Source organism: Aythya fuligula, chromosome 1 (assembly GCF_009819795.1).
Source record: "Aythya fuligula isolate bAytFul2 chromosome 1, bAytFul2.pri, whole genome shotgun sequence".
Lineage (NCBI taxonomy): Eukaryota > Metazoa > Chordata > Aves > Anseriformes > Anatidae > Aythya > Aythya fuligula.
This window is the reverse complement of record NC_045559.1, coordinates 7,290,705-7,317,298: the sequence shown is the minus strand read 5'-3', so window position 1 is coordinate 7,317,298 and position 26,594 is coordinate 7,290,705. Positions and strand designations below refer to the sequence as shown.

Sequence of the window (26,594 nt, the reverse complement as noted above, 5' to 3'; positions counted from 1 at the left end):
CATTAATTTCCCAAAAGCATCTCCGTAGTGCGGGAGAGCCAAGGCTGCCACCAACCCAGCTCTTGGGGCTGCCCTTGCTTTGCACGCTGCCTCCAGGGGGGCTGGCAGGGGGACAGGCACACCTTGCACACCCCTCTGCTTGTCACCAACAATATCCCCTCTTCTTATCACCAACGATATCACCAAAACGGTGTTGGGCTGGAGGGAACAAGCACTGGGGCATGGGCTGGATGAGGGTGCAGGACCCTGCAGTCCCTGGCTGGTGGCACCTGCAGGAGTTCTGCAAGGACAGAGCAGCTCCAAGCTGCTGCAGGCAGAGCCGAGGGGAACCCTCAATCAAAGCAGTCCTGTGTTGCGGGGGAGCAGTTTCGTGGCAGCCAAAGCCACCTGTGAGTTTACTTTGAGTGTGTTGCATGCGTCATTCAGCAAAAGTATGGCCCGGGGCACTGCAAAACAAATTCTTTTTCACTTTTTCTCTCCAGTGGTGTAATTTCTTTCAGATCAACGTCTTGATTCCTTTTAAAGGGATCGGAAGAAATATCCCAAAATTTCAATGCAGGTCAAAGACTGTTTTAGTTAAATGCAAAGCCACTCTTCCTTCTGCATTTGGCAGAAGGGGAAGCAGAATCACTTTGTGTCAACCTGGAACATATTTTCTTTGCCTTTCCAGTCCGCCAAGCAAACCAAAAATAATCAATTATTCACACAGCTTTGGTCTGCTATTGTCTGGTTGTTGTTTGTTGCTCTGGAGCACTTTCAGAAATGTCCCTCCTGGCAAACGTGGGCTTTGTGGTTCAAAGATGCTGGTCCTGAGAGGGGCCAGGGCAGGCTGTCTGTCCTGCAGCCTTACCCTTCCTTGGGAGCAGGGGTTTTATTTGTGTCCCCCATACCCAAAAGTACAGGGATTGGCACTCCACAGAGGTGATTTTGTTCATCCAGATCACCAGAGGTGACTTTGTGGTTGCTCTTGCAAGCAAGGGGAGCAGGAGCATCTGCTGTCTTTAAAGGTGGCTTCCCACAAGGTGCAGGCTCTCCACTGCTTTGGGGTCAACAGTCTCAAGCATGCTTCCTCCCTGGCTGGAAGGAAACCAGCACCATGGGCAAGCTGAGAAGCTGGAGGCTGAGCACGTTTTCATGTAGATCGGTCTCAGGTTGCACCAGGATAGGCTCAGATTGGATATTAGGAAGGATTTCTTCATGGAGAGGGTGGCATTGGAACAGGCTGCCCAGGGCAGTGGTGGAGCCCCCATCCCTGGAGGTATTTAAGAGACATGTGGACATGGCCCTAAAGGATATGACTTAGTGGTAGGATTTGGTAGGTTAGGCTGGAGGTTGGACCTGATGATCCTGATGATCAGTTATATAGGAGGCAAGAACGGACTGCAGATGGTGGTGGTTTGCATCACAGGCAGTCATACACCCAAAATTGGGAAAAAATACACACACAAGTAGAGAGGGATGGATGGATGCATCGATATATAGACGTGTGCATAGGAAGTGAAAGATATTAATCACAAGTGACAAAAAATGGGGTGTGGGTATAGGAAGCAAGGGCTATTAATCACAAGTGCCAAAACATGTGCAAAAGTCATAGCTCATGCACAGGACAGCTAAAGCTGATGTGTAACACTAGTCTCTCATCCTCACTGTGCTTCACAGACGGCAAGGGGCAGTGTGCCATCGGTGCCAGCACGCTGCCTGGCGTCATCCCCAGGGGTTTCAAGCTGTCTGGAAGCCCTTCAACAGGGGCAGGAATTATGGTGGGTGGGTGGGCAGAGGCATGTGGCCACAGCACAGGGACCCTCTACTCTTAGAGGGCTTTGTGTTGTTTTATTTTCACTTGCCTCCACAGTTTATTTCTCTCCTTCCCACTCTCTGACCTAAGGTTGGGGTGGTTTAAGCTTCTGGTTAGACAAACACTGGAACCTTCCTGTGAATTGTGCTGGTACAATCATCTTTGCAACCAGCTCTCAGGTCCAGTTCTAGGCAACCAGTTCTAGGTCCTAAATCTCTTTTCTTGTCATTATTCTCTCTACCTTGTCACAGGGCTGCCCCATGGGGCAAATGGCCCATGAGGTAGGAGGTGGTGGTCAACTTGGTGAAAGCACGGCATCATGCTCCCTTTCCCTGTCATTTACCTACCAGCTAGGGCTGCCAGGCACTGATCCCCTACATTTGATGTCAATGCCTATGAGACATCTCCACCCTGGCCAGCACCTCACTGCAGAGGCAAAATGCTCTGCAGAGGATGCTGTGGTCTCCTGACCACCAGTGTCTGGCTGAGTTAACATCTTAAGCCCCAGACAGCTCCCCTTTGGTCAGCACGTGCAAGGACACCGTGGTCAGAAGGGGACGCCCCATCTGATATGAATCCCACCCCTCACACACCATTCCTCAGCACAGAGCCCTCCCCACCAGGCCATCCCTCTCTGGCTCTCCTTCCCCCACCAGCAGACGTTAAGTACTTGGTCCTTTCTCCCTTTGCATTATTAATGTGAGACGGTTTGTGCCTGCGAGCTATCTTTATTACATCCATGTGCTGCGGATGTGTGCGAGAGGAAGATGAATAGAGGCCCGCTAATGCCTAACAAATGCCGAGCTCCATTCAGAGATCGCCGTCCGCTCCTGCGAGGCACTGGCAAAGAGGAGCAGATCCTTGCTCCCTCTCTCAAGACCTCGCTGGCTATTTTCCAGCCACGGGAATGTCTCTCACCATAAACACAAGGCATTGTTTTTCGAGTTAGAGAACCTAGAGAAAGCATGCAGCTTTCTTGGATTAAAAAGAAAAAAAGAACAAGTCTGCCCTCTCTTCTGCCTTCGAGGCCCAAAGGATGGTATTACAGATGCTGTGTAAAAAAAGGAGGCCATCTCCAGACTAAATGAAGTGCTGTAAGAAATAAACCAAGCTGGGAGTGAGATGGCTGGAAAAGCCATCTTAAATTAGGTCTTGCAGTTTGCACCCCAGCTTTAAGTCCCAGCTCTCAGCTATAATAAATCAGAGGCCCTGTACCCAGCTATATCGATGGATGCTTGCAGCTCAGCAGGATTTCAGTCTCGATCATTTCTTTTTATTTTTTGTGCCCCCTGAAGAAGGTAAGCTAAGATTAAAAATGCCTCCACAGCCCCAAGCCAGAACTCAACTGCCCAATACACATGTGCAAATCTACACGGAGCCAGGGCTGGTATTTACCTTTGACACGTCTGCTCTGAATGGATATCCACGAACACTCATTCGTATCATGACTTTATAACACATCGGGCAGAGATAAATCTGTAAATGGATATTTACTGCCATAAAAAACAGATGGTGAAAGACAAAGCTCCCATGTTCTTATCCCAAGCTGCAAGCATGTTAAGAATGCAGCAGGAAACGTCATTCCTCCTATAAATAAATTTCTCTTGAGAAGAGAGAACCCAGGGCTGAAAAAAAAAATAAAAAAGAAGAAAAAATCAGCCTCTCTGCTCTGCAGGCCAAGTCTGAGGCAGGTTTTCCCACGCTGTTCTGCAGCTTATGGCGACCTTTGCTTTTGGCAAGAGAGTAGATTGCCTTCGAGCAAGCCCAGCAAAAGAGTTGGGGTGTGTATTGCTACTGCACAAATTATTACTGAGTTATTGATTTTCTTTTCCTGCTGGACAAAGCATAATTCAGCCCTTGGCTTGTTATTAATCATTTTCCAGCGTGCATTTAAGAGCAGAGTGGTTGGAAACCTCTCACACAAAGGGCTGTAGTGAGCGTTGCACCGGGGTGGAACAAGGCAGAGCTCATGGCATTCGCGGTGCCGTGGTCCTCATTTTGTTAAACCCTCTCGTGCATAGCTCTGAGTGATGCTGCCAGCGCTCACTCTGACACCACGACTAAGCAAGTGCTCTGGGGGAAGTTGATCTTTCCAGTTCACGCTATTTGATTGCAAACTCTTAACCTGGCATGCAGGTTCTGCAGACTTTTGTTTCAGTGACATTTTTTGGACATGCCTCTTACCTTGTCAGCATCAGTACCGATCTGATAGACTGCCAAGGTGACAGCAGAATTACTCAGGTACTGTGGATAACAAAAGAGCAGTAGATAATTGAGTGTAAAGTTGCTCAAGAGAGAAGGGAGACCTTGAAGCAAAGAACTCCTGTTGTTTTAGCTTTTCTCGTGAAGTTAGTCGAATCTCAAGTTGATGAATCTAATATACAAACTTAGGGCAGTGGAAAAATAAGAAGCAACACTTTGCAACACAGTTTATTTGCAATGAATTATTCACCAGCCCTATAGACAAATAATTGTGTCAAACAAAAAATGAATAAGACGATAAGCTTAAGTAGCAAAACTGTCACCTGTATAATGCTCTGATATAATCACTTGTGACTGCCAGAACATCAATTTTATCTGCTTCATCTGAGCTTTATCTTTCCTGACCTGTTCACAAGTATTTGGGGGGAATTGGTTTAATTTGAACTCTACCTAGACAGACAAATGCTTGGCACACGCTCTCAGGTGTCTGGAAGTTGTAATATTTTGTGACATTTCTAAAAGGTGTAACAAATCAAACCAGACTTTTTGTGGAATGGATCAGGAGCTGTGCCAGACTTTATCCCCCCAAAATTTAAGCAGGTTAAGAGTGCAAGAGGTGAGAGTGCAGCAGAGGCTAATAGATAGTGACTGGTGAACTCTGCAGGGCTAGGAACCGGGATACTGCTCAAATTGGTTTTCAAATGGTTGGAGCTTAATTGAATTATCAGAAGCTCTCAAAGCCTGGAGTCCTCATGAGCAGAGGCACTTCTGTGAAATTTCCAGTGCTTTGTAACCTTGTTTTTATCAGAAAATGAAAAGATTTTTTTCATTAGAGTTTGGCATTTGTTGCCTTCATGTTGGCCAGACCCTGGGAGAGCAAGGGCAGGGCAGGGGACGAGCAAGAGCAGGGCAGGCAGCAGAGGTCAGAGCCAAAAATGAGCTGATTCTTTTTTTGTTTGTTTGTTTTTTGTTTTTTGGATCTGTGTGAAGGGAGAGGGTGGTCACGCAAATTCAGTTATGTGGGTTTGGAGCAGGATGGCTGTGGAAAATCTCCAGTAGTTCATGGATCCTTTTGGCCATCCAGCTAACCAGCCTGCAACTAGTACCATGCCTGAATCGTGTAGCCTACCAGAAGCCCAAAGCTCAGGAGATGTGATGCTTTAGCACCAAACCAGGTTGCTTCAAGGTAGTGTTCTACAGTCCAAACGGCAGGAACTACACCCCTACAGGAAACCTCCAAAAAGGCTTTTCCATACAAAGACTGAGTTTTGTGCAAGATCAACAAGTAAAAGATAATGCAAAGTGGTAGCTTGTGTATTTGAAATTCCTGATTTATGAGCTTCCAGCCCGATCCGTCCTGAAGACCTAGTCCTAACTCAGCATCCAGCCAGGGCTCATCCCTGGAAAGACTTAGACATGCCTTCTGCTAGACTTGAAGATCCAAACAGAATACCTCTAGACTTAATCAATTTGTGATCCTTTGAAGGGGTTGCTTAAATGTTGCTTGAGCAATCTCCTGAGCTAACAACATTTTCAGACATCAAGTACAAAGTACGATGCATGCCTTTTTCTAGTCTTTGCTATCTTGATCATTTTTTCATCCATTTAGTTCATGATGTAGTAAATGGTCTTACATGGAAAAAGAAACGTGGATGAGCACCAACTCAGCCTTCAGAGCTCAGCCTTCGTAGAGCTTTCCCATTATCACTCTTGGCACATCTCTGGTGCAGACCAGGCTGGTTAAATAACAGCAGCAGCTTCAGTGAAGCTCACAAACACCCAGACCCCTCTAACCAGCCCAATAAAAGTCATAAAAGAGGCTGTTCAGACCAAAAGGAAATCTGTTCTGAAGGCAGTCACGCACTTTGTATTTTGCTGATTCAAGAATTTTGGAAAGTTGGGCTCAAATTTCAAACACACTTCAAAATTCATGGTCAGACTTTCTGTCTGAGCTTAGCTTATTTTCTGGTGAAATATATATTATCTTCATTGTTTCAATCATTTTTAATGGCGTCAAAGAAATGGTGACTTTTCATTCTACCACCAGATGGATATGAGTGATTCTTAGACTTTAATTTTTCTTGTTGGGACTGAAGTAGCAAACTCTCCAAATTGCACAGGCAAGGAGCACAATTAGTCTCCACTTCCCAATGATACCACATTAAAAGCTTTTGAAAAGATAATGGGCCACAAATGATGCGATTTAGTCACCCTCACACACTCCACAATCCAGCTGTACTTCTGGAATATATTTAGAAGGTGTAATTAGGGTTGCGCAGGCTTTGAAATAAGTGAGCCAGCTTCTTAACCGAGGTTGAAATTCATCTTAGCTTCCAGTACAGCCTCTATAAAAGCCGCCAAGACTTGATGGTGTGGGATCAAGGATGTCTATTTTCTCTCCATGTTTTGCATCATCACAGATAAAGTAAACTCTCTGTGAAAGTAGAGCTAAGGACTGATAACCTGCAATTAATGTTGTTGCACTAAGCATCCACCCTTTGGAGATTGACATGCAGAACAAATACCATACTACTACAAATACCATACTACTACAAATATAGTTCAAAATAGAAATCGCTGCGAGAGTGAACCCAACTGACCTTAGCTCAAAAGTTTCTACCACAGGGAGTTTCCACCCTGCTAACTCCCAACAGATGACTTATGAGATGTGCTTTGGAGAAACTCATCTAAAAGATATTTAAGGCAGGAGTTTATGTCCTGGTTGGTTGGTTTGTATTCCCCACGTCAACTGCCTTCAACTTCATTCAGCCTACTTTTACAAGTTTATCTCATGCAACAGTAAGAGGTTTTACTACCCCTTCAGGCATCTTTAGTAGAGAAAGAAGAGAGTAATGTGTGTCTTTTGATGACAACCCATCCCATATCTTCAAAACCAATTTAAGATGGGATGAATTGCCCTCTGTGTTGACATCCGTCTCCCATTAGCTTTAGAGGGAACAAAAATTTTTCCATTTAGAGGAGATGAACACTGGCTCCCATTTCTGCTCTGCATGCTCACTCCTGGAGACCAGATCCAGTTGGGGCATCCAGGCTAGCCTGGCTCAGATATCTGCATCTCCACAGACAGCAGAAGCAGTCATTCAGTTTTGGGAGTCTTTGTGTTTGCATCTCGCTTGGGAAGCTCGTGGTGCTTGCTGCTTCTTTAGGAGACATTTGCATTCAGAGACCCTGAGGAAATGCCCGAGCCTGCTCTGAAGGACAGCCCCATGGCCATCTTCAGGGTTAATCTTCCACATTTATCTTCTTACAGGCTTGAGGTAAGTGCTACCTCACTTTGATGATTATTGAAAATGCACAACTTTATTACTGAAGGCTTGGTAAAGTGCCAGATACCTCACCTGTGTGAGCAGCTGGGGAAATAGGAAAGGGATCAGATTCTGTATTTGCACTTCCTCCAAATGCCTCTCTTTTATTATAGGATAGATAGATCCTGACATTCAGAGCAATGTGTATCCCATATCAGTTTCTCTGCATAGGTGCCTATGTTTACTGCATCTGAAACAGATGCTGAGCTTTTGTTGGGTAACAGCACTTTGAGATGCTCAGGGGAAGAGCACAGGATCAGTGTGCTCCCCTTGATCAGTATTACCTGTGGGAAAAGACTGCTTTTCAGAGAGAAGGGCAATGTCCTTTTCCTCCTCCACAACATGCCAAAAAGCTCCCTAGCATCTTCCTTCAATTAATCCTTTTGATACACAGTCAGTAGCCATAGTAAACCCCTAACCAGTAGGGTTGTCTTGCATGGGTTGTAGTATTATCCACAATGCTTTGGAGTATCTTGGTAAGCTGAATGAGGACAGCAACAAGTGACTTTCTGTCCTTCAGTCTTCCCTTAATCAATCTGAATGCTTCAGCAGACAGCAGGTAGCAAAGTTAAAACCCCACAGGTATTTTGTCCTCTTTAGAAGGTCCAGATTGTCAGAGAAAGACAAGAAAAGCAAGTATTGAATGTTTCACAGGGTCTCCTTTCCTCAGAACTGAGCTCAAATCTGTTACCCTTGCCCACCTAAGGGCAGAGCATGGAGTTCCTAGTTTTTGAAAATATCAGCCAAGAAAACCTGTCAAGGCTAATATGACAGATAGGCTACTGCAAGAGGGAAGCTTGGCAGTCCTAGCCACACTTAAAAATGATTTCTTACTATATGTAGGGCTTTCCATCTTCTAAGGGCTCTACAGACATTAATCTTCACCAAACTGTACAAGACCCAGCCAGTACTGTCATTCCTGCTTGGCAGACAGGGGGCTTTCAGAGTAAGAGCCAAGGTGAATTGGTGACACTGTCCTAATCCGGGTGAGTTTCAAGCAGGATCAAGCTTCAGGGTTCCTGATGGCTGGAAATGCACATCCACACTCCCTTCCTCCTTCTCCAGCATCTCTCCACCCAACCCGTGCTGCAAACCACACCAGGGACTGGGAGGAGGCCTTCCAATTTTCATAATTTCCACACTGAATTGTTGGAAAGCTTCCTTTTTTTCCATCCTTGCCTTCGCTAAGGCAGCCATCTAGTATCCTCCTGTAAACTTTCAAATGCACCAATAGTGGCAGTTTCCTGCAGATGAAAAAAAAAGGATTTGCTTCAGTTACAGCACGTGGGAACCTGGCCAAGAAGAGTCATAAAAACAGAGGACGTTGATTTCTAAGAGCACAGTCAGCTCAGTTATGTTAGCACATGCCAGCGCATCTAATCAGTCACCGGAGAGCAGTTAAAATGGCCTTGGGGCCAAATTCCAGCTTCTGGGGGCTGCTGCCAGAGAAAAGAAAAGTAGGCTGATGCCTGTTGGTGATTTAGCCCCTTTTCCTTAAAAATCAGTCGCAGCAGGTCGTGCAGTGCTGGCCGAGCTCAGAGTCACAGCAGTATTTTGAAAATTTTTGTCCTTGAGCTTTGCTTTGTACTAATCCATGGGGTCTGTTTTCCCCCTCATTTGGAAGGGAAATTGCTGAAAGACTCAGGACAAGGGTGTGGGTAGCATGAATGTTTTCCTGCAAAGGCCAAGAGATGCTGTGAGGTCTCTGAACACTCCCTACAGAGCCCAGTGCTGATGAGGACAACAACTTCCCTTCCCTAGAAGTCCTCCATCCCCGTTTCAGAAGGAAGGGAGCAAAACTTTCTAAAAATGGGCATCTTTTAAAAAAACTCCAGACAGAAGGCCACAACTCCAGATGTCCCAGATCACATGAAGCTGGACCAGGCATCTTCTGCAGCCCCTGATATGTGTCACCACGCTCCTGCACGCAGTCCCTCTCCCATGAGGTCAGCGCTTTGCAAGGAGAGACTGCAGGACTGGCCTCAGATTCCCCAGAGACCAAGCTCTAAGAAACCCTTCGTTGTTTGTGTTTTGTAACGATCGCCCATCAGGGAGGCTGTGACCGTCTCTCCCCCCGCCCCGAGTTCCTAGCTTGCCAAGCCAAGAAATGCTCACATAAAAGGTCCACGTTCCCTTATCCCGGAGTGAACTGATCGCGTCCGGTCAGGCAGGGACAGAGCCCAGAATACCATGGACGTGGGCTTTTCGTTCCCATCACGGCTCCCCAGTCAGAGCTTGAGAAAACATGAGGTCATCAGCAATTTAAAATCGCTGGGATTTGTGTCTCCTGTGATCACGGTTTTATGGAAACAGCGATATGTTTTTGTCGCTGTTATTCTGTGCTGTCTCAACCGCTTTTCTGACAAAACTAAAGCCCTGTTTTGAAATCAGAGTCAGGGTGCTCCCTCCCAAGGCAGTGTTCCTCGTCTGACTGCACCACTGCCCTGTCTGTTGTTGATTTTGGTAGGTTTCAGACAGAAATCCTCCCAAAGACCATTTCTCTCACTGTCCAGAATAACAGCCCTATTGTTAGAGCTACAGTGTTTTTGGGATGTGTCTCCACTGCCCTATAAACCTAGGTAGTGGTTTAATATGTTCATGTCTGAGTATCCTGTTTCATCTCCTTTCCATCCCGTGCGGAGTGATCCCAAGTACCGTACCTGGGCAAGGTGAAGGTGGCAGGGAGGTTGTTCTCCATCCCCTGTTTTGTCTGAGCAATGTCTTGGAGGCGTGTTGGTGTTGCTCTGGTTTATACCAAAGCCTAGGCAAATGCACCCTCAAAAAGCACCATGATGGAAATGTTCTGCTCTCTATTCTCCTTCTGAATCCTGCAATAACCCAAATGAGGTCAGATAGGACCAACTTTGTCTTGAAGTGCCCAGTTCACAGACAGACACCCCAGCTCCACAGTGGAAGCTTTTCCCTGCTTTGCAAGGTTGTGGCATGACTTTGTTAGCTGATGCCTGTCTGGGATGAGGATGAACCCCAGATCCTAACCCTGCTCTTGGAGGTTCTCCAACCCATGTGTAAATGGCTCATTAAGGGTGAAGGACCATGCCCTACTACTTGTCTGTGGGATGAAGGTAGTCATGTAGGCAACAAGAATGGCTCACCATCCTAAATGGAGATGGAGTGGGAGCCAAAAAGGGGTGACACCAAGAGCTGTGAGTGCAGATCAAAGGACCATCAGCCCCGTGGAACCTTCCAGAATTGGGAGAGGTTGTGGTGTGACTGAATTGTGTCTGGAGTGGCACAGGGTGTGTGTGCTGTGTCTGACCCACCAGAGAGGCAGAGCACGGCATTTCAGGCCGACACGGAGAGCTCTGCCACATCTGGCCTAGTGGCAACTGCCCAGGAGAAATTAGGGTGCTTTTACATGTGGTTCAAAGAGAACTGAAGGGATGGAATATATGGCCATGAGCAGTGACGAAGTGAGTTCGTTTCAACCACAGAAAGCTATTTGACTTGTGAACAACGTTAGCTGGGTTTTGATCACTCTTTCTTTCCGAGCTACTGTGGCGCTTGGGCAGAACTTCCAAGTTCATCATTCTCTTAAAAGTTCCTGCATTTGTTTTCCTCAGACTTGAGGCTTCTTAAAAAAAAAAAATAGAAAAAAAAAAAAATCTGCCATATCCTTCAGCTGCAAATGATTTAATCATTCTTGGCTTTGTGTGATCTGAATATTTTCTTGTTCTCTTGCTTTGCAGCTGTGACCTACTTAATTACAAGCAGGAAACAAACCCCAGAATCATTAGACATTCTGCCTGGATTGAAGAAGGGGAAAAAAATAAAAATCTCATGTTTTTAAATACTAGGATGTCCTTCCTAATAACAGGAAGTCAAGTTTCAGTTAGCAACGTGAACATTTGAATTCTTTGTGCATCGAGATAAGGGCAGCAAAGAGCTTATGGGTTTTATTTTTTATGGCATGGATGTTTTGGGGGCTGGGGAAATGACAGCTGCTTCGAACAACGACCGAAATGGGAATGAGTCATAAATTTCCAAGTCAAGAGTGTAAATCCTCTTTGTTTTAACTTCTGAACAGCTTCGGTCTTCTGTCCATAGAGACAACGAGGTGACTGACTCGCTGCTTCGATCCGTCAGCTTTCGATCCATTTTCCAGACGTGTTAGCAAACAAGCAAGGCAGTGAGTTTGAATTCCACGCTGTAAATCATCAGGTTGGAAGGCAGAGCATGGGGGAGTTTGATTAACTGCACTCCACCTCCGCAGACGGAGTCTGGGCTGCTATTTATACCTCCTGGAGCTCTGCACCCCGTCTGGGGATGCTGGGGGGTATGTGGGTGTAACAGCAGCTGCAGAAATTAGCTTAAAAAAGGGGAAAAGAGCGACTGGCTGTCCCACACGGGCACATCAGGCCTCTTGTCCCAGATTATCCACGGCTCTGGTGGCAGATCAAAGATGCAAATCTCCCAGAGCATTGTGAGGCAATAGAAACTGGTGTTTGTACAGGGTTTTAAGTTGAGCAGCAACGTAAGCACAAGTTATCATCTTCTGTCAACTGTGCATGCATTATCACTTAAGATGGCACGGATCCAGCGCTGTCCTGCAACGCAAATGGAGATTTTCCATTAGCATCAACCACAGGGGTCTGCGTTTCGGGAGTAAACGGGGTAGAGGTCAGCTCTCATGCTCTGCGGAGAAGGTCTGACTGGTCCCAGCTGGGGAGATGCTCTCTGTGTGAAGATCTGCTGCAGTGCTTTAATCCCCCTGCGCTGACTCCCAAGTTTCCCATCTGCAGATTAATTGTTCTGTGGCAACAGAGATAACCACAGCAGTCCCATGTGTCAGCCCCGTGGAGATGCTATGAATGAGTGGGCAGGCATCGTGCTTTGTGGTGTTAGCAGCTCAGGCCATGGTTTCCCCTGGGACCTCTGTACTCCAGAGTCAGCAGAGCCATCACCTTCCTCCACGGCACCTTCCCCAGGTGCATTTAGCACCACCTGGATGTATACAGTGCTGCTCCCACAGGGGGTGTGTATGTACATAACCAGCCTTCACCCCGGGGATCATTTATTCACCCACAGTTGTGCCTATTTTGATAATCAGTGTAGGATCTTTCAACACAGACAGTGCATTATGGATCAAAGATATCTTCAGTATTTCTGCTTTTTGCTGCATAACTCTTGCGGAATAGGACCATTTGGCTTTCCAGCAGGCTGAACACATATTTATTTTTTAATGTAAAACAGCTCCTCTGAGATTTCGTAGCACCTGACAAATGCCAGTGAATTAATCTACTGAGGAAATGGAGACCCATAAAGTTATGTGACTTGTCTAATGTTACTCAGGAAACTGATGACTTTTCTGGAAGAGGACCAGATTCCTTCTCATTGCTACTTGGAAGGTCAAATTTGACCTGCTTATATTATATCCTTCCTCCCTTCCCAGTGACTATTACATCCTAAGAAGCAGGCATTTATTTGAAATGATCGTGTATAAGGAGCTTCAGAATAAATTAAACATATGTGTTTTAACTTAGACAGCAGCAGGCTTTCCAACCCATAAGCAACATCAAACGTGAGAAATCTGGTCCATTGATTTTCTAAAATATGTTCCCTTTGCCCTCCTTCTTTTTAATGAAACGCTCAGCTCTTGTCTGTGAACAGAACAGACTTTGTATTAGGCGCTGAATGCTGTGAGTGTTACCACAGGGTCTGAATCAGACAGACTACTTAAATATATCTGCAGGAGTAGTTATAAGAAAATGTTCTACTGAAACAGGACATTTGTACATAGACAGCAAGGCCGCCCTTCATTAAATTATCCTTCTTGCCATAGGGCAAAACTGCAGACTGGCTTTTTATGAGCCACCAGATTTGTCTTCTCCCCCAGGCAAATAGCGCTGCTTGGGAGACACCTGCAACGTGCAGCAATGTGTCCTCCAAACCACGGCCAAGGCCATGGACTTTCGACAGCTTGTCCAGCATCTTCTGAGAAGGGGTGAGAAGCACATGCTAAATGTATAATTAGGAATTATGTGAATACGTGGGTACTGGGGAACCCCTCGTAAATGCAAATATTTGCTTCAGCCACCAAAGGGATAAAGAAAAGTTAGAAGCAAGGCAAGTGTAAGTGAACAGGTGTGACTCCTTCGGTGAGCAGCCAGGTGTGTTCAATCTCATCTGAAATTCAGCGCCTGCCTGATGGGCACAAACACAGCCTTGCCTGAGGTTCACGTTGCTTCCCCCTGAACCTTGCCAAAGGCTATTTTAGACGGCAGTGAGTAACGTGGAAGGAAAGCAGCTCAGCTGCTGGATGAGCTTTCCGTTGCCCTCTGTCTATACGTGCCTCCTAAGCAGGCTGGGATTTTTATTTTTTTTTTTAGTTTTTCTTTCCTTCTGGCCAAAAGTAATTCTCCTGAGCATTTCTGCAAACAATACAGGAGAGCAGCACGATGATGAACCTAGCAGTGATGGGCATGTGCGAGTGTGCACGGCTTTGATTGGGCACCCCAGTCACAGGACATCACCGTCCCCAGTGGGATCGGACTTAATCATAAGCTTGGGTTTCCAAAGTGAATAATCGTATTTAAGATCTCGCCATTCACTTTCCGTGGCTGTTCTGCACTATTTACTTAATACATTGCTCTGACCTACATCCCCTCCCGCAGACTCATTCACTGCAGCGCTCACAGAGAAAGAGGATTTAATAACAAATCTCTGCACAATCTCTTTCACATCTCTGCGCCGTAGAAGTGAAATCACTTGAGCAGCTTGAACATTAGGGACAAGTACGAGCCCAGCTTCGTAGGACTCGCTTACTTTTAAACCTTGTTAAATCACTAACGTAGCTTACTTTAGGAAATTAAATGTGTATGATTTGAGGATATGACATACTCTCCTGTGTCAGTCAATAAAAATCCCTCTAAAGTGAGGACACGTACAGCCTGCTGCTGAAGGAGCTGCTGTTCGCATAACGATAATACTTAGCACTGCCAGAGCACTTCACATTTTCAGAAAGCTTTAGAGATATTATGATCAAGGTGGATGACTGGAATAGTAAATTTTCATTCAGTTATTGCTGCAAAGCAGCAGTTCTTTTCATTATGGAACATTTTAGGCCATATGGGCTTGTGAGAACATCTTGAGGAAATTGGCCAGGATTTCCGACTCATGATGTTCATCTTAAAATGCAACTGGCAGAGAAGCCTTCAGTTTCTGGCATTTTCTCTGCAGAAGAGTTGCCTGGCTGTCAGTGGCCAGGGGGTGTGGGGTGGAAGCTCTTTACATCCGTGGCTGGGGTACATGTGATGGGTGAGGCTGGAAGGTGTGATGCAGACGTGTCCCTCACATTTACATAGGGCAGAAAACCTCCAAGAAGATAATCCTACAAGTGGCTTCTTGACCTTCAGCTCCAGAGAAGGGAACTAGGAGGGTTTGTGCCCCCTATTCAATGCTACACGGGTGCAAGCAGGATTATTGCCCAGGTCTCATGGCCCAGCCAGAGGGAGGTCATTATATTACAGCAATCCAAAATGATTGCAGGGTCAGCAGAGTTACTCTTCATTTTCATTGCTCTAATGGGCACAGGCATTTGAACAAAGCTTTTAGCAGGCCAGTCTAGATATCCATACTCGATTTTTACTCTTTTTAAAATTTAGGTATGTTTCCTATGCCTAGAACATATATATTGTCTATTATAGCCCTCAAAGTCTGAGGATCTGCTTCTTCAACTCAAAAAAAAACCATGCCAAGCTTCTTTTAAAACCCTTTCCTCCAATGTTTGCTTATACAAACTTCAAAACCTGGCAAAGCTACTGGAAATAAAGCCCCTGGTATCTAGTCTTTGTACTCTGGGAAGCTCCAACTGGCCTGCACTGACCTGAACACGCAGAAACCCTCCACGGTCCCTCCTTGGGTGGCAGTGAGGCCACTTGCCAGGGGAAAGAGGGAGAAGACCAGATGGGTTGACTTGAGAGATGAGACCACCTTGGTTGGGGTGGGAACAGGGCAAGCCCAGAGGCTCAGACTCTCAAAGGGATTGGGAGCCCAATGCCTGTCTGGAAATCTCTGCAGAGTTTGTGGTCCAGAGCAGTTATGGGAGGGAGCTGAATGTTGTAAGCCCCCACCAAAGGCCCTGGCTGTAGGCACACGTGAAGGAAGGTGGTAGCTCCTTCTCCATGTGTTTTTTCACTTGACTGTGGGTCATCCCTATCTGATTCTGTCTCATCAGCCAAGAAAACGATGTGTCATTAAGGCACAAGGAGGAAAATGCAGCTAGCTAAACATCTCGGAAAACACAAGATTTCCAAGAAAACGATTGTTGGGAAAAAAAAAAAAAAAAAAAAAAAAAAAGCAGTTTCCAGCACAAGAAAGCATGAAGATTCCACATTAAAGGGAACTTTACACAGGAAGATCTAACAACATTTATCCTCTTAACATTATAGAGAAATAAAGATCAAAAAGGATAATGGATTTGAAATAAGACTTAAAAGAGCCCATTGGCCTGGAGCTGCAGGGACCGTTGGGGCCATATGCTGAGCAGAAACAGGATATTTCTGGTACATCCACAGCAAACTCAAAGGAAGCCGCTCTCCACCCGGCTCGTCTGTCTGTCAACACCCCCAGGCACATCCACACCCATCGGAAAGATGTGGGTAGGGACTTACTCGAAAGAGCACTGGAGATTAATGCTGCACTTCTCCTTCCGAGGGCAGAACGTAACATCTGCCTAAAGGAAAAAATGTAGACCCATCTCTCGAGCTCCCAGTGCAGGCAGCATCAACCTACATCAGCACCGGGGGGGCTGTCAAGGGACCACGGTGAGAAGGAGCTCAGTGATGGGGTTGGGTGGAGAAACCCAACCTCAGCCTTCGGTGACAGCCCTGTGAAACAAGGCAGCAGCCCAATGGTTTTTTTTTTTTCTTTTTTTCTTTTTTCTTTTTTTTTTCATGGAAGATAAGGAGCTATTTTTATACCCTAGTAACAGCCCTTGGACTGTCAGTAAAACGTGGGAGGTTTCGTAGTAAATGTTTTGCCTGACATTTTCTCAGAGACAGCGGGAAATAATCAGTGCATAATTAGAGAGGCTGCGTTGGGAAGACCTGCAAATATCTATAGATCTGTGTAGAGTGCAGAGGACCTTTTTTTTTCCCAACTGAACTCAGAAAAGGTGAATGTAACTGTGTTTTACGGAAATGTAAGATGATTTTACAGAAGGGACTTAGCGTGTACTTCAGCAGAAGAGCAAAGTCATTGAGTCTCGTTCTTTTATTACTCCTCTCACTTCTGCTGCTCCCTGTAGCAAGTACTTCTGGCCTCTTTGGATACACATTTGCACCTTCTCCTATGTGCTTCCAGAAAAGAATTTCATCACAAACCTACCTTATTTTGCTCAATCCACAATCAGGCAGTTTGTACCCTTTTTCCAGGACTAATTTCCCCCTCAGGGTCCAGAGATGCTGGGTTCTGGAGGGGACAGGTCTGCCTTTGCCTGAGAAACATCCAGGGCTGCAGTTCCATCGGAAGCTGCTAGCTGGGCCGGGTAATCTGCATTCAGGCAGCTTTTACCCCCTCAAAAATAGTATGTGTCTAATCAGCAGGAAAACCTCTGCAGGAAACCAAACAATCTGCTCTAATCATGGAGGTAAATCTACACATTCAGATGCTCGCTGGGCCTCCTATAGACTCAAGTGACTCCTAAGGAGCCTGCTCCAGTCTATCAGTTAAATAAATATGTAGGGAAAGTGTTTTCTGAAAGTCTGATTATGTCATCAGCGGAGTGAAAATGCTCCTTCAGAGCTGCCTTCATCTGTTGAGTAATTACCAAGCTGGGACAGGGGGCCAAAAGTCTCCTTTCAAACACACAGAAAGACCAAATGCACATGTGGAGCAGCTAATTTTAAACCTGTGGCATATCCTCCATTTCCCCTCCTCTCCCCCTTGCAGAATACCAAAGGGGTTAGATCACATCCCAGAGCAATCACTCGCGATGGTTTCTTCCCCCTTCTGTTTTCCTTTATCAAACACATTTCTTTCTTTTCCTCTCTTGTGCTCCCAGGCAAAGATCTTATGCACTAGGCTGTAGCCTGGAGCAAATATTGTCTTGTCAAGTTATATAAAAAATATCTTTCTTCCAAATGAGGCTTTATAGTTCCTGGTCCCTTGTCTATCTCGCTACAAATGGAGGCAGTGTGTTACCTAGTTTACAGGAAGGCAAAGAAATCATCGAGGGGATGAGCAAGGAGGGACTAGGAACAGAGGCTGGACACCAAGAAAACAGACACATGGGGTCAGAGGGAGGAGGGAAGAAAACAGCACTTTGCAGGATAAGTAGCATCTAATAAGGTCGAAATAAATATTTTTTTTTTTTATGATGCTACTCTAAAAATGGTGCACTGAAGAAGCAATTAGGTTGAAAACGTGAATTTTGCAGCTTTATTTTCCTGGCCCTTCACCTCCCTGTCAATGGGCTGATGAGCATCCTCACGATGTGGTCGTGATGCACCGCTCACTTCGTGCCCTCCAGATCAAACCATGGTTGGGGTCAGCTTGGGACAAGGCTATGGAAAACCAGCCAGTAATGAATGTCCCTGCTCCTTCCCCATCCAGAGAGTAAATGAGAGAAACGATGGAGGCTTTAGGGAAGTGGTATCTTCTCAGCTCTGTTTTATGAGAACCCAACATCCGATGTTTTAGGGGCTCAGTGCTTGCAGGTCCCTCATAATTTCAGCTCAAAGTGGGGCTATCCTGTCTAACCCTCTAAAAAATGCCTCCATGTAGGCAATCCCCATCTGGCTCCCTTCAAGTCCTTTTCCTGCACAATTCTTTGTAGGGAGAGTGAAATGAGTGAAAAAAGATAGACAGCTGTCACCAAGATTGCTGATTTGTTCTATGGTTTTGGTAAAAAACAATTCCACCTCAGTTTCTCCACCTGGCTATTAAACCTTATCAGAAAAAGCATAGGATGAGGAGCAGAAGAATTTAGTCAAAAAAAAAAAAAAAAGCGTTGCAATTTAACCACATGGATTTTGTGGTGATTTAATTGGACTGCAAAGGCCTTGTGGTGTTAAATTATTTCCAAAACCATATTAAAAAGGCACTTTTGTGTCCAGCTCAGCTGTGGAGAACTGAATGACATTCTCCTGTGCTTGCTCGGATGAGACCCCCCCTTACTAATTCAAGCTTGGCAAGGGTTAAAAATATGTCCACAGCAGCTGAATCAGACTGATTTAAAATAGATATTGTTTAATCCATGCAACTTTCCAAGATATCATCCCTTGGGTAAATAGGCTGGTTTTCAGACAGTTACATAAGTCTCACATGAAGACCGAGTATCCTTCTGGGTCCAAAATGTGTAAAAACTCCAAAAGAGACATTTGGGTGAAAAAAAGACTGGATTGTAACCGTACAATGGCTAGTCAACGTGTAAAACAAAAGGATGAAACGTTGCATGTGGCAAAGCTGTCTTCTCAGCTGTTGTTTGGGAGTGGTTGAAAGAGTTAAGCCCCATTCTGGAATGTCTTGGGAATGTTGGCAGAGGGAGAGCGAGCGGCTTTTTTCCTCCCTCTGGATGGAGTCCCAGCGCCGAGCTTTCAAAGTGATGACTTTGGATCCGAGTTTGCTTCTTGGTTCTGCCGCGGAGAGCTGGGAGGTGATGCAGTGCATCCACGAAGCCCTCCGCGAGGGATGTGCGATTGCCTCCCCAAGTCAGGAGGGGTATTTTCACCTCTTCCCTGCTCGCCCCCGGGTGCAGCAGAACTCGCCTTGAGAAGACACAGGCAGGGACAAACCACATCCTGAAGGGTGTGTGCGAAGGGAGAAAGGCACATCCCCAGTTTATTTTGGCTGCTGCTTTTTTTGTTGTCGGGTTTGGTTTGGTGGTTTTGTATTTTTGGGGGGTTGGTTTTTTTGTCGTTGTTTTGTTTTTGCTTTTTTCCTTTTCTTTTGCTGCTCCTCCTTTGATGGAAATGGCTGTGACTTTTTAACCTTGCAGTCCCTAAAGGCGCCTGGGGAACAGCCGATCGCCCCCGAGCAGGGAGACGCGGGCGTTTCACAGGGGGAGCTGGCATGGCTGCTGTGCTCTTTGGCTTTGAGGATCTGCTCTACAGCTGGGACAGCCTGGTGTGGAGCCTGACGTCCCGAGCTCTGAGGACTTGCCGCTTTGGAAATCTGAGGGTCCTGCAGCTCATGCTGAAGCCATGGTGCATTTCCAGAGCCGTTTATCAGGTAGGGTTATAAAACACCAGGCCAGACCTTCAAATCCTGGTGCTGCAGCAGGGAAACCTCCTGGAGAGCCACACGGGGTCCAGTCCTGCTCCTACCACCCGCTGTGGGTCCCACTTCGGGTGGTGGGGCAGAGACCTAAAGTGGGGGAGAAACGCAGGATTTGGGGATGGTGGTGGGGTTCCTGAGGCTGAACACTGGTCCCAAATCTCCTTCCCATAGCGTGGTGGGGAATAATGGGAATTAAGTGTCACCCTGCTCTGTTCTCTCCTTATGAAGCTTTATACCTGTAAGTATGGCCAACCTTAGCTGTGCTGTGTCCTCGAGCTGTCCCCATGGTGGCACAAAAGCAATTTATAACTTGCATGGAGGAAAGGACACCTCGAGACATGTAACCTGCTGGTAGAAAATGGGCAGGCGCGGTCGGTTTTAAGCTGCAGAGGCACTGGTTGTCCCTAAGTGACTTGTGCAATGCCTTCCGACTGCTCAGTCTGGCAAGTCTGAGGCATCTGATTGCCCAAACCTTTTGTTTTATCCCGTAAATGTGTTACGTGGCATGAAGGCTGCCTTCCCCTCTGCTGCTCTGAGCAGCGGATGCGGAGTTTTGGGGCTGGCTGCTCTGGAGAGCTAAGCTAACAGCTCTAATAAATTGTGTTTGTTACTGGGACCGACAAAACTGGGTTAAATCCTCTGCGTTAACGTCACAGCGAAGATGTTGGAACTGGATGCCAAGTTGAGTAGCAACTTTTATTCCAGTCCGTAGGTGAGCCCAGGTTGAAAGGTTGCTGTAAGCCAACCAGCATCCAGCTCGTCTGCTTTTTTAATCAGACAACTGAGGCTAGATGTTTATTCTGCTGCAGGGATAAACCCATTACAATACTTATCGGCTTCACTGGTTTGGCTAATGCTGGACGTTGAATTGACTGATGGGTGTTTGCATTTGGAAAAGGCATTTTCTGCTACTCCTATTTGCTTAGTGTTCTGCTTTTCCTGTGCTTTGGAAGTCTCCATGTGTGAAGCCAAGTTATACAGAAGAGGCCAGATTAAGAGCCTGTAGAAACTGTGTGTGTTGCATCGAGGGAAACCAAGGGAAGGCTTAGAGCAATTTCAGCAAGTTTTGAACCAGCTTCAAATCATGCTTTGGTTTCTGCCGACTTCAAGAATAGATTTTATGGCTGCCTTTGGAGTTCAGCAGGCATGGGCAGTGTGTTTATTCTAAGTATTCATTTATCCTAGAGGATGCCTGCAGCCAATAACACAAACCCATTGCCCAGAAGGACCCCACATCCCACTGATTACCCTGGTGGCCCTGGGTACAGCTTGAAACCACTGTGGGAGGTATCAGGTGATGGCTCCATGTGAACCGAGCTTCCCACTTGGCCACGGGAAGGGGAAGCAAGGCAGCTCAGTGCTGAATCTCACTTTACCCTCTACCCATGTGAAACCATCCCTAAAAACTGAGTAGCCAGGAGATGCATCGAGGCTCAGACTATAAATCTCCTATGCCAGCCTAAATACCAGGCACTGGGGGATGCTGCTGCCCATGGAAGTGTGACAGCTCTCTTGGGATCGGTGGTCTAATACCTGATTTGCCCTGATGTGCACTGAACACATGCACAAGTGCACTATTTGCATTACAACATGCACATCTTTAGCTGCCCTGCATGGCATTATATCATGTCCATGGCATGTTATCCCCCTTCCCTTAGACCCACCAGGAGAATGGGACTGGCAAAGATGCCTCCCCTCCCACCCCATGAGCATTGATGCAGCCTGACGCTCACTGGAGAGGGTGGGACACAAACTGGCCTGAGTGGCTGCCCATTTCTCAGCCAGAACCAGTGAACATCTGCAGAAGCTCATTAAAACCATGCCACCTTATTTGCTTGAGGTTATTTGTTTATCACCCATCAGCTTCCAGCTTGGAGAGGGCCAGAAATGGTGGGCCGGGTACTGGGAGATTGCTGCTGGGTGGGGTTTTGCTTGGGAAAGGCATCTCATAGCTGCTCTTCCCAGCCAGAAGCAATGGTATTAGCAGTGACCAGCATGAGCTGATAACAGGCTCTGAATTTATGCATGTTAATCCTAGCTACATTTCCTCCAGCAGCCAGCATCCTCCTGCTTAAATGCTGACGGAGTATTTTAGCGGAGTATTGCCGGGACAGAGAGCCCGACAGTTTAATAACTTCCCACCCGGACACAGAGAGTTCTTACATTGTTTGGTGTTTAGATGAACAAATAATCTCTTGACTGTGCTAGTTTTGTTGCTGCAATATATTAATCCCTGCTGCTACTGCATCTTGAGAGCGGAGCATAGATCAGCTGTAGCACCTCTGCCTGGCACCAGAACTGAAACAGCCCTAAAAAGAAATGTTAGATAACCTTGTAAAATTGAGCAAAATATTCTCATACACCACTATATACATATCCCTTTCTTTTATGCTTTCTTCTTTGATCTAATCTCCTCCCAGTGAATCTGTTCTTCTGGAATCACTTGCAGGTTCAGCCTTGCTGAAGTTGACTTGGGGGTGTCAGTACAGCATAAAATATTTTTCTCATTTTTTCTCCTTTTTTCTTCAGAGCAGGTAGGAGCAGGTGATAGGGAAATATGTTTGTGTGATCATGTGGGTGTGAGCATCAAGACCAGGCATGGGTTTGCCTGGTCCAAGGGGTCTGAGCAGGGCGAGGCGCCTGGCTTTGCCCAACAGCATCAGTCTGGTTCATGGCAGCTTCCTCAGCACCTTTCTGTCCTGATGGAGATCTGTAGGTGTCTGCATCACAGCCTGTCCGTGCATAGCTTGTACCTTCTGCACTTTCATGACACCTGGATTTACTTCGTGGCCCTGGAGAACATCTGTGCAGGTTCCCACCAGAGCATGGGATTTCCCTCCTGAATGGCATCAGAACCCAAGGTACCAAATTCACCCTAATAGAATTTCTACCTTCTCCAAACAGACAAAACCCAGAGGTCTTGCAGTCACTGCCCATCTCTGGGCACCATTTCCCTGTATTTACAGAATCACAGAATCACAGAATTTCTAGGTTGGAAGAGACCAAGTGAGACTTTGCTTTCTTGGCTGTAGGGAATTCAGTGGCAACACACTAGCAGAGGTAGATGGAATAGCAATTTGGGGTGATGTTGGGTGTGCTGATCAGGATCCCATCCTGTCCACTTCAGGTTTCAGCCTTCAGATCCATACTGACGTGGCAATCACAAGTCTGCTTTTGCTCAGGCTGTGAGCAGTAGTTATAAGAGAGACTGAAACAATCAAAAATTTTTGATCTCCAAGCTGGATTTTAATTTCAGAGGTACTGAGTAAAACCATTTCTCATTGTCTTTAAGTGATGCTGTGGCACTCAGGACACATGAGAACTAGAGGCCTTTGGTATCTACTTACTCTAGGTCAGTTGTGCTGAACGTTTGCTGTATTTTAATTGTGTTTTGTGATCCACCAAGTGGCTTTCCAACTGCGTGATTGCAACCCATTGAGGAAAGGAGATAGCAAAGAATAAACTTCCAGCCGAAGCTTTCAGTTGTGCAAGATGCCACTGAGCTGCCGGGTGCATTTTTACCCATGCCCAGAAGATGTCTGGCTGCTCTGACCTACAAAAAACATCCCAGTGAATGAACACAGCGCTGGCTGCTGCGGAAACACTGCCCTTTTAGGAGCTGCTGGGGGAGGGCTGCTTTATTGCAGGCAGTCAGCTCTGTATTTTAACATCCTGAAGATACTTCACTATTTATTTAATCTCCAAATCCATCAACAAATGTTTTAGCTTCCCGGCCCTGCCTGTGCAGTGTCAAAGAACATTAAGCAGACCGGGACCTACATCTTCAGTAAAAATGTGTTTATGTGACTGTCTGCTCCAAATCCCACCAACTGCTCCCACCGAGTCCCAGGCAGGATGCAGAGCAGCCTCTGGAGGAGCTGCAGGACCAAACCTCGCAGCTGTTTAATTCCTGCAAGCAGTAGTGCACTGCTTTGTATTCACCAACCACTTTGCAAAGGCGTTAAGTAGCATCATGTCTATTTTACTGCCCTAGAAACTGAGGCAGAGATGGCCCAAATGACTCGCTGGGGGCTACAGACAGGAGAGCAGAATTGCCTTCAATACCTCATTGCTCCCCATATATCCACTTCGAGGCAATGGGATTAAGGAGGGAGCTGGACTGTAGCATCCAGGGATTGAACGTTAAACCTGAAATGAAGAGCAAGAGACTGCTTTTGCCATGCTGGCAGGAGGATAAAGGGCCAAGGAGTGATGGAGAAGGTTCTGTAGGAACAAATGGAGAAGCCAACGTCCTTTGGGAACATATGGGGGCTCTGGGCACCCCAGTGCCAGGATGGAGGTTGCTGCAAGGCAACATCAGGTTGCAGCTCCCAGCTCACTAGCTGGTTTCCAGCTATATCAATCACCCATTACTCTTAGCCCCTTAGCACTGAAGGTGCTTTTGCAGTGCTTGAACACACCATTATTCCTCTTGGACCAGAGATAGCAGGTATCAAAGCCCAGAAGGTGGTTTTCATGGTTTCTGTGTTCCTTGCTCCACCAGCAGAGGAGGCCCAGGTTGTCTGCCACCATCCTTCCCACCCCGATGCACTCAGCCACATCAGCCTCCAACCTCCATCCCTCTTGAGCGTGATGTTCAGATAATTCACTCCTTTTATTCACCAGCCCCAAGCCACAATTTTATTTTCCCTGCAGAGGACACACCAACAGATGTTGAAAGCTTGAGAGAGGCTCACTCAGAGCTCCTGGTTTGGAAAGGAGCAAAATGAGGTGTAGGACTACGCCTCCCCATTCATGGAGAGGTTTAGCAGACCTGAAGGGAGCAGGGAATAAACCCATTTGCTTTGGCATCTTGCTGAAGTCACGGCAGAATGACAAGCATGTTTGAGCCTTCTGGTGAGCAGCCAGCTGTTGGGAGATGTTGTGCTTCAGCCCCAAACCCTTCTGCCCTTTTTCTGGGAACTGGCCATCAGGAATGGGGTCTTTCTGCTCATAAGGGAACAATCTGGGAAATTCATTCTTGCCTCACTGTCATTTCTCATCCTGCTTACTGTGCCTATGAATAGTTAGGGACTCAGGAGTAAAAGCAGAATTCTGCAAGCCTGCCATGCCGCTGTAAATGGCTCTGCAAATCAATGCTGGGCAGCAGAGAGGAAGGAAAGGGCTGGAATGTTAAACACATCTTTTCAGATTGGTAAAACTTCCAGGTTTTGATTTATAGCTTCATTGCCAAGTAGATTAATGTGGAATTCAAACACAACCAGCTCTTTGCTTTCCTTTCAGGCCTGACATATTAGCATGTCCCATTAATCTAGTCAGCTCCGAGCACGATGAAGGCTGAGGAAATGGGGGATTAGGTGCATGAGAGTGTTGGGTGGGCAGCAGAAAAGGCCAGCAAAATCCACAAATGAGTAGCTAAAACCTTATCCAGGTCTCAGCGTGTAGCTGAGGCTATTGGAAGCAACTCCCTTCAAGCCAGCAAACCCAAATCCTTTCTTCTCTTGTTACAAGCAGAGGGTTTTTCAATGGGTTAGTTGGGTTTTGAGCTCTTTGCTGGGGGATGCTCTGTCCTTGGGGCACTGAGATGCTCCAGGGAATCCTCCAGGAGGATTCAGGCTCCCTAAAGGTATCATAACAGTCCATTGAGGTATCATAACTGGGTCAGGCCCCTCTGAGCTTGCAGCCTGCTCAATTCCCACTTTAGTAGGAGGCAGTTGTGATTTTTTTTTCTCTATTACTTTGCTGAGCTAGCCCATGGGCTGTGAGGCTGCCCTTGAGAAGTCTCAAACTTTATTGCTACATATTTAAGCATTTATGAGACTTGAACTGCTTCCCTTAGAGGAAAGCAACAATGGCAACCGACACTAATCACACAAAAAAAATAAAAAAAGAGGAAAAAGCCCTCTGTCCAAAAGCCCCAGAGCTGCAGAAAGGGCTAATGAGCCTCGCATGTTTCCGAAAGCTGCTTGGGAGCTTTTGACTCGCAGAGTTTCTCACCCCATCTTTGTTACAGGCAGAAGCAAAGAGGTTCAGACAGGCAGGGGAAGGAAAAGAAAATGCAAATGCAAATCTTAAAAATTCATCTTAGCCAGAGAAAGTATCCAAAGAGGCAGGAAAAAGAGAAATCAGCCTATGGAGGAAACCTGAGCTGGGCATGAGTGTTAATCACCCCCTGGGCACACCAAGTCAGCCTGTCCAGGGCTGGTCTCCATCCCACACTGCATCGTTCAAGGGAGCAATAGCAGCTCAGCCCAGGTGAAGCCTGGGAGATGGGTGGGATGTCCTGCCCAGGGATGAGGTTTTGAGATAAAAAGTGTTTGTGGAGCTCACTGGAGGAACACAGAGGATCTTGCATATCTGGAAGTCAGGGGTAATAGCCCTTTTGCCCCCCGGATAGTCATAAACACCTACTCTCAGCAGCTCGTGCTGTCTCATCTTTCCTTCTGCTCTCCAAGGCAGCTGTGGGTCAAGGCAAGAGTCACAGGGATCTCCTGGAGGGCAGGGACAGGACGCCAGGGGTTTGCTGGGCAGTGCCTGAGTCTGAGTCATTAAATCGCCTTGGGGTGGCCGTGGGAGGAGAGCAAGTGGTCAAGCCTCGTGACCGATGTCTTTTTCTCACAAAAAAATAGCAGCCTCTTAAATCAGGAAGAGTATTGGGCATCCTTTTGTCCCAGCATAGATTTTTCCAACCTGCCTCTCTGTCAGAAACGTTCAATCTCCAGCACGAGTCTGTTCTTGGGAGAGGAGCCTGGCTGCCCTGGGTTATGAACATGGGCATACTCTTTCAGGGTACTAATTGTAGCCCACTAATAAATGGGTTAAGATTGCCAATTCAGCTTCCAGAGGCCACAGCCAAGCTGCAGACACAAGTGATGTGAATTATTTCCAGCCAGGGATGGGTTTGAATCTGACCCAAAGCTGAGCTCTCTTGAAGTCCACCGCCAATGATTTGGGGGTTCCTGTCCCCATCTTTGCTTTTGGCTGTGAGGGGGTGAAAACTCTGCTCTCCACAAGGAACACAAGCCTTCCCAAACTGAGAGGGTCCCCAGGGAGGATCCCCTGCTTAGAAAAAA

At 46.6% G+C, this 26,594-nt stretch overlaps 1 protein-coding gene across 5 annotated transcripts in view; it reads left to right on the top strand.

The window, feature by feature from the left end:
• The window catches only part of FRMD4A (FERM domain containing 4A), a 267,652-nt gene that overhangs the window by 79,432 nt on the left and 161,626 nt on the right, over positions 1–26,594 (top strand). For 2 of the 5 annotated variants that reach the window (XM_032183259.1, XM_032183269.1), the window contains exon 1: positions 19,221–19,512. The exons of the other annotated variants lie outside the window; for them this stretch is intronic. In XM_032183259.1, the coding sequence (XP_032039150.1) occupies positions 19,354–19,512 (159 nt within the window). In that variant the 5' untranslated portion in view covers positions 19,221–19,353. Of the gene's footprint in view, positions 1–19,220; positions 19,513–26,594 lie in introns of those variants that run through there. 5 annotated transcript variants of the gene reach the window in all.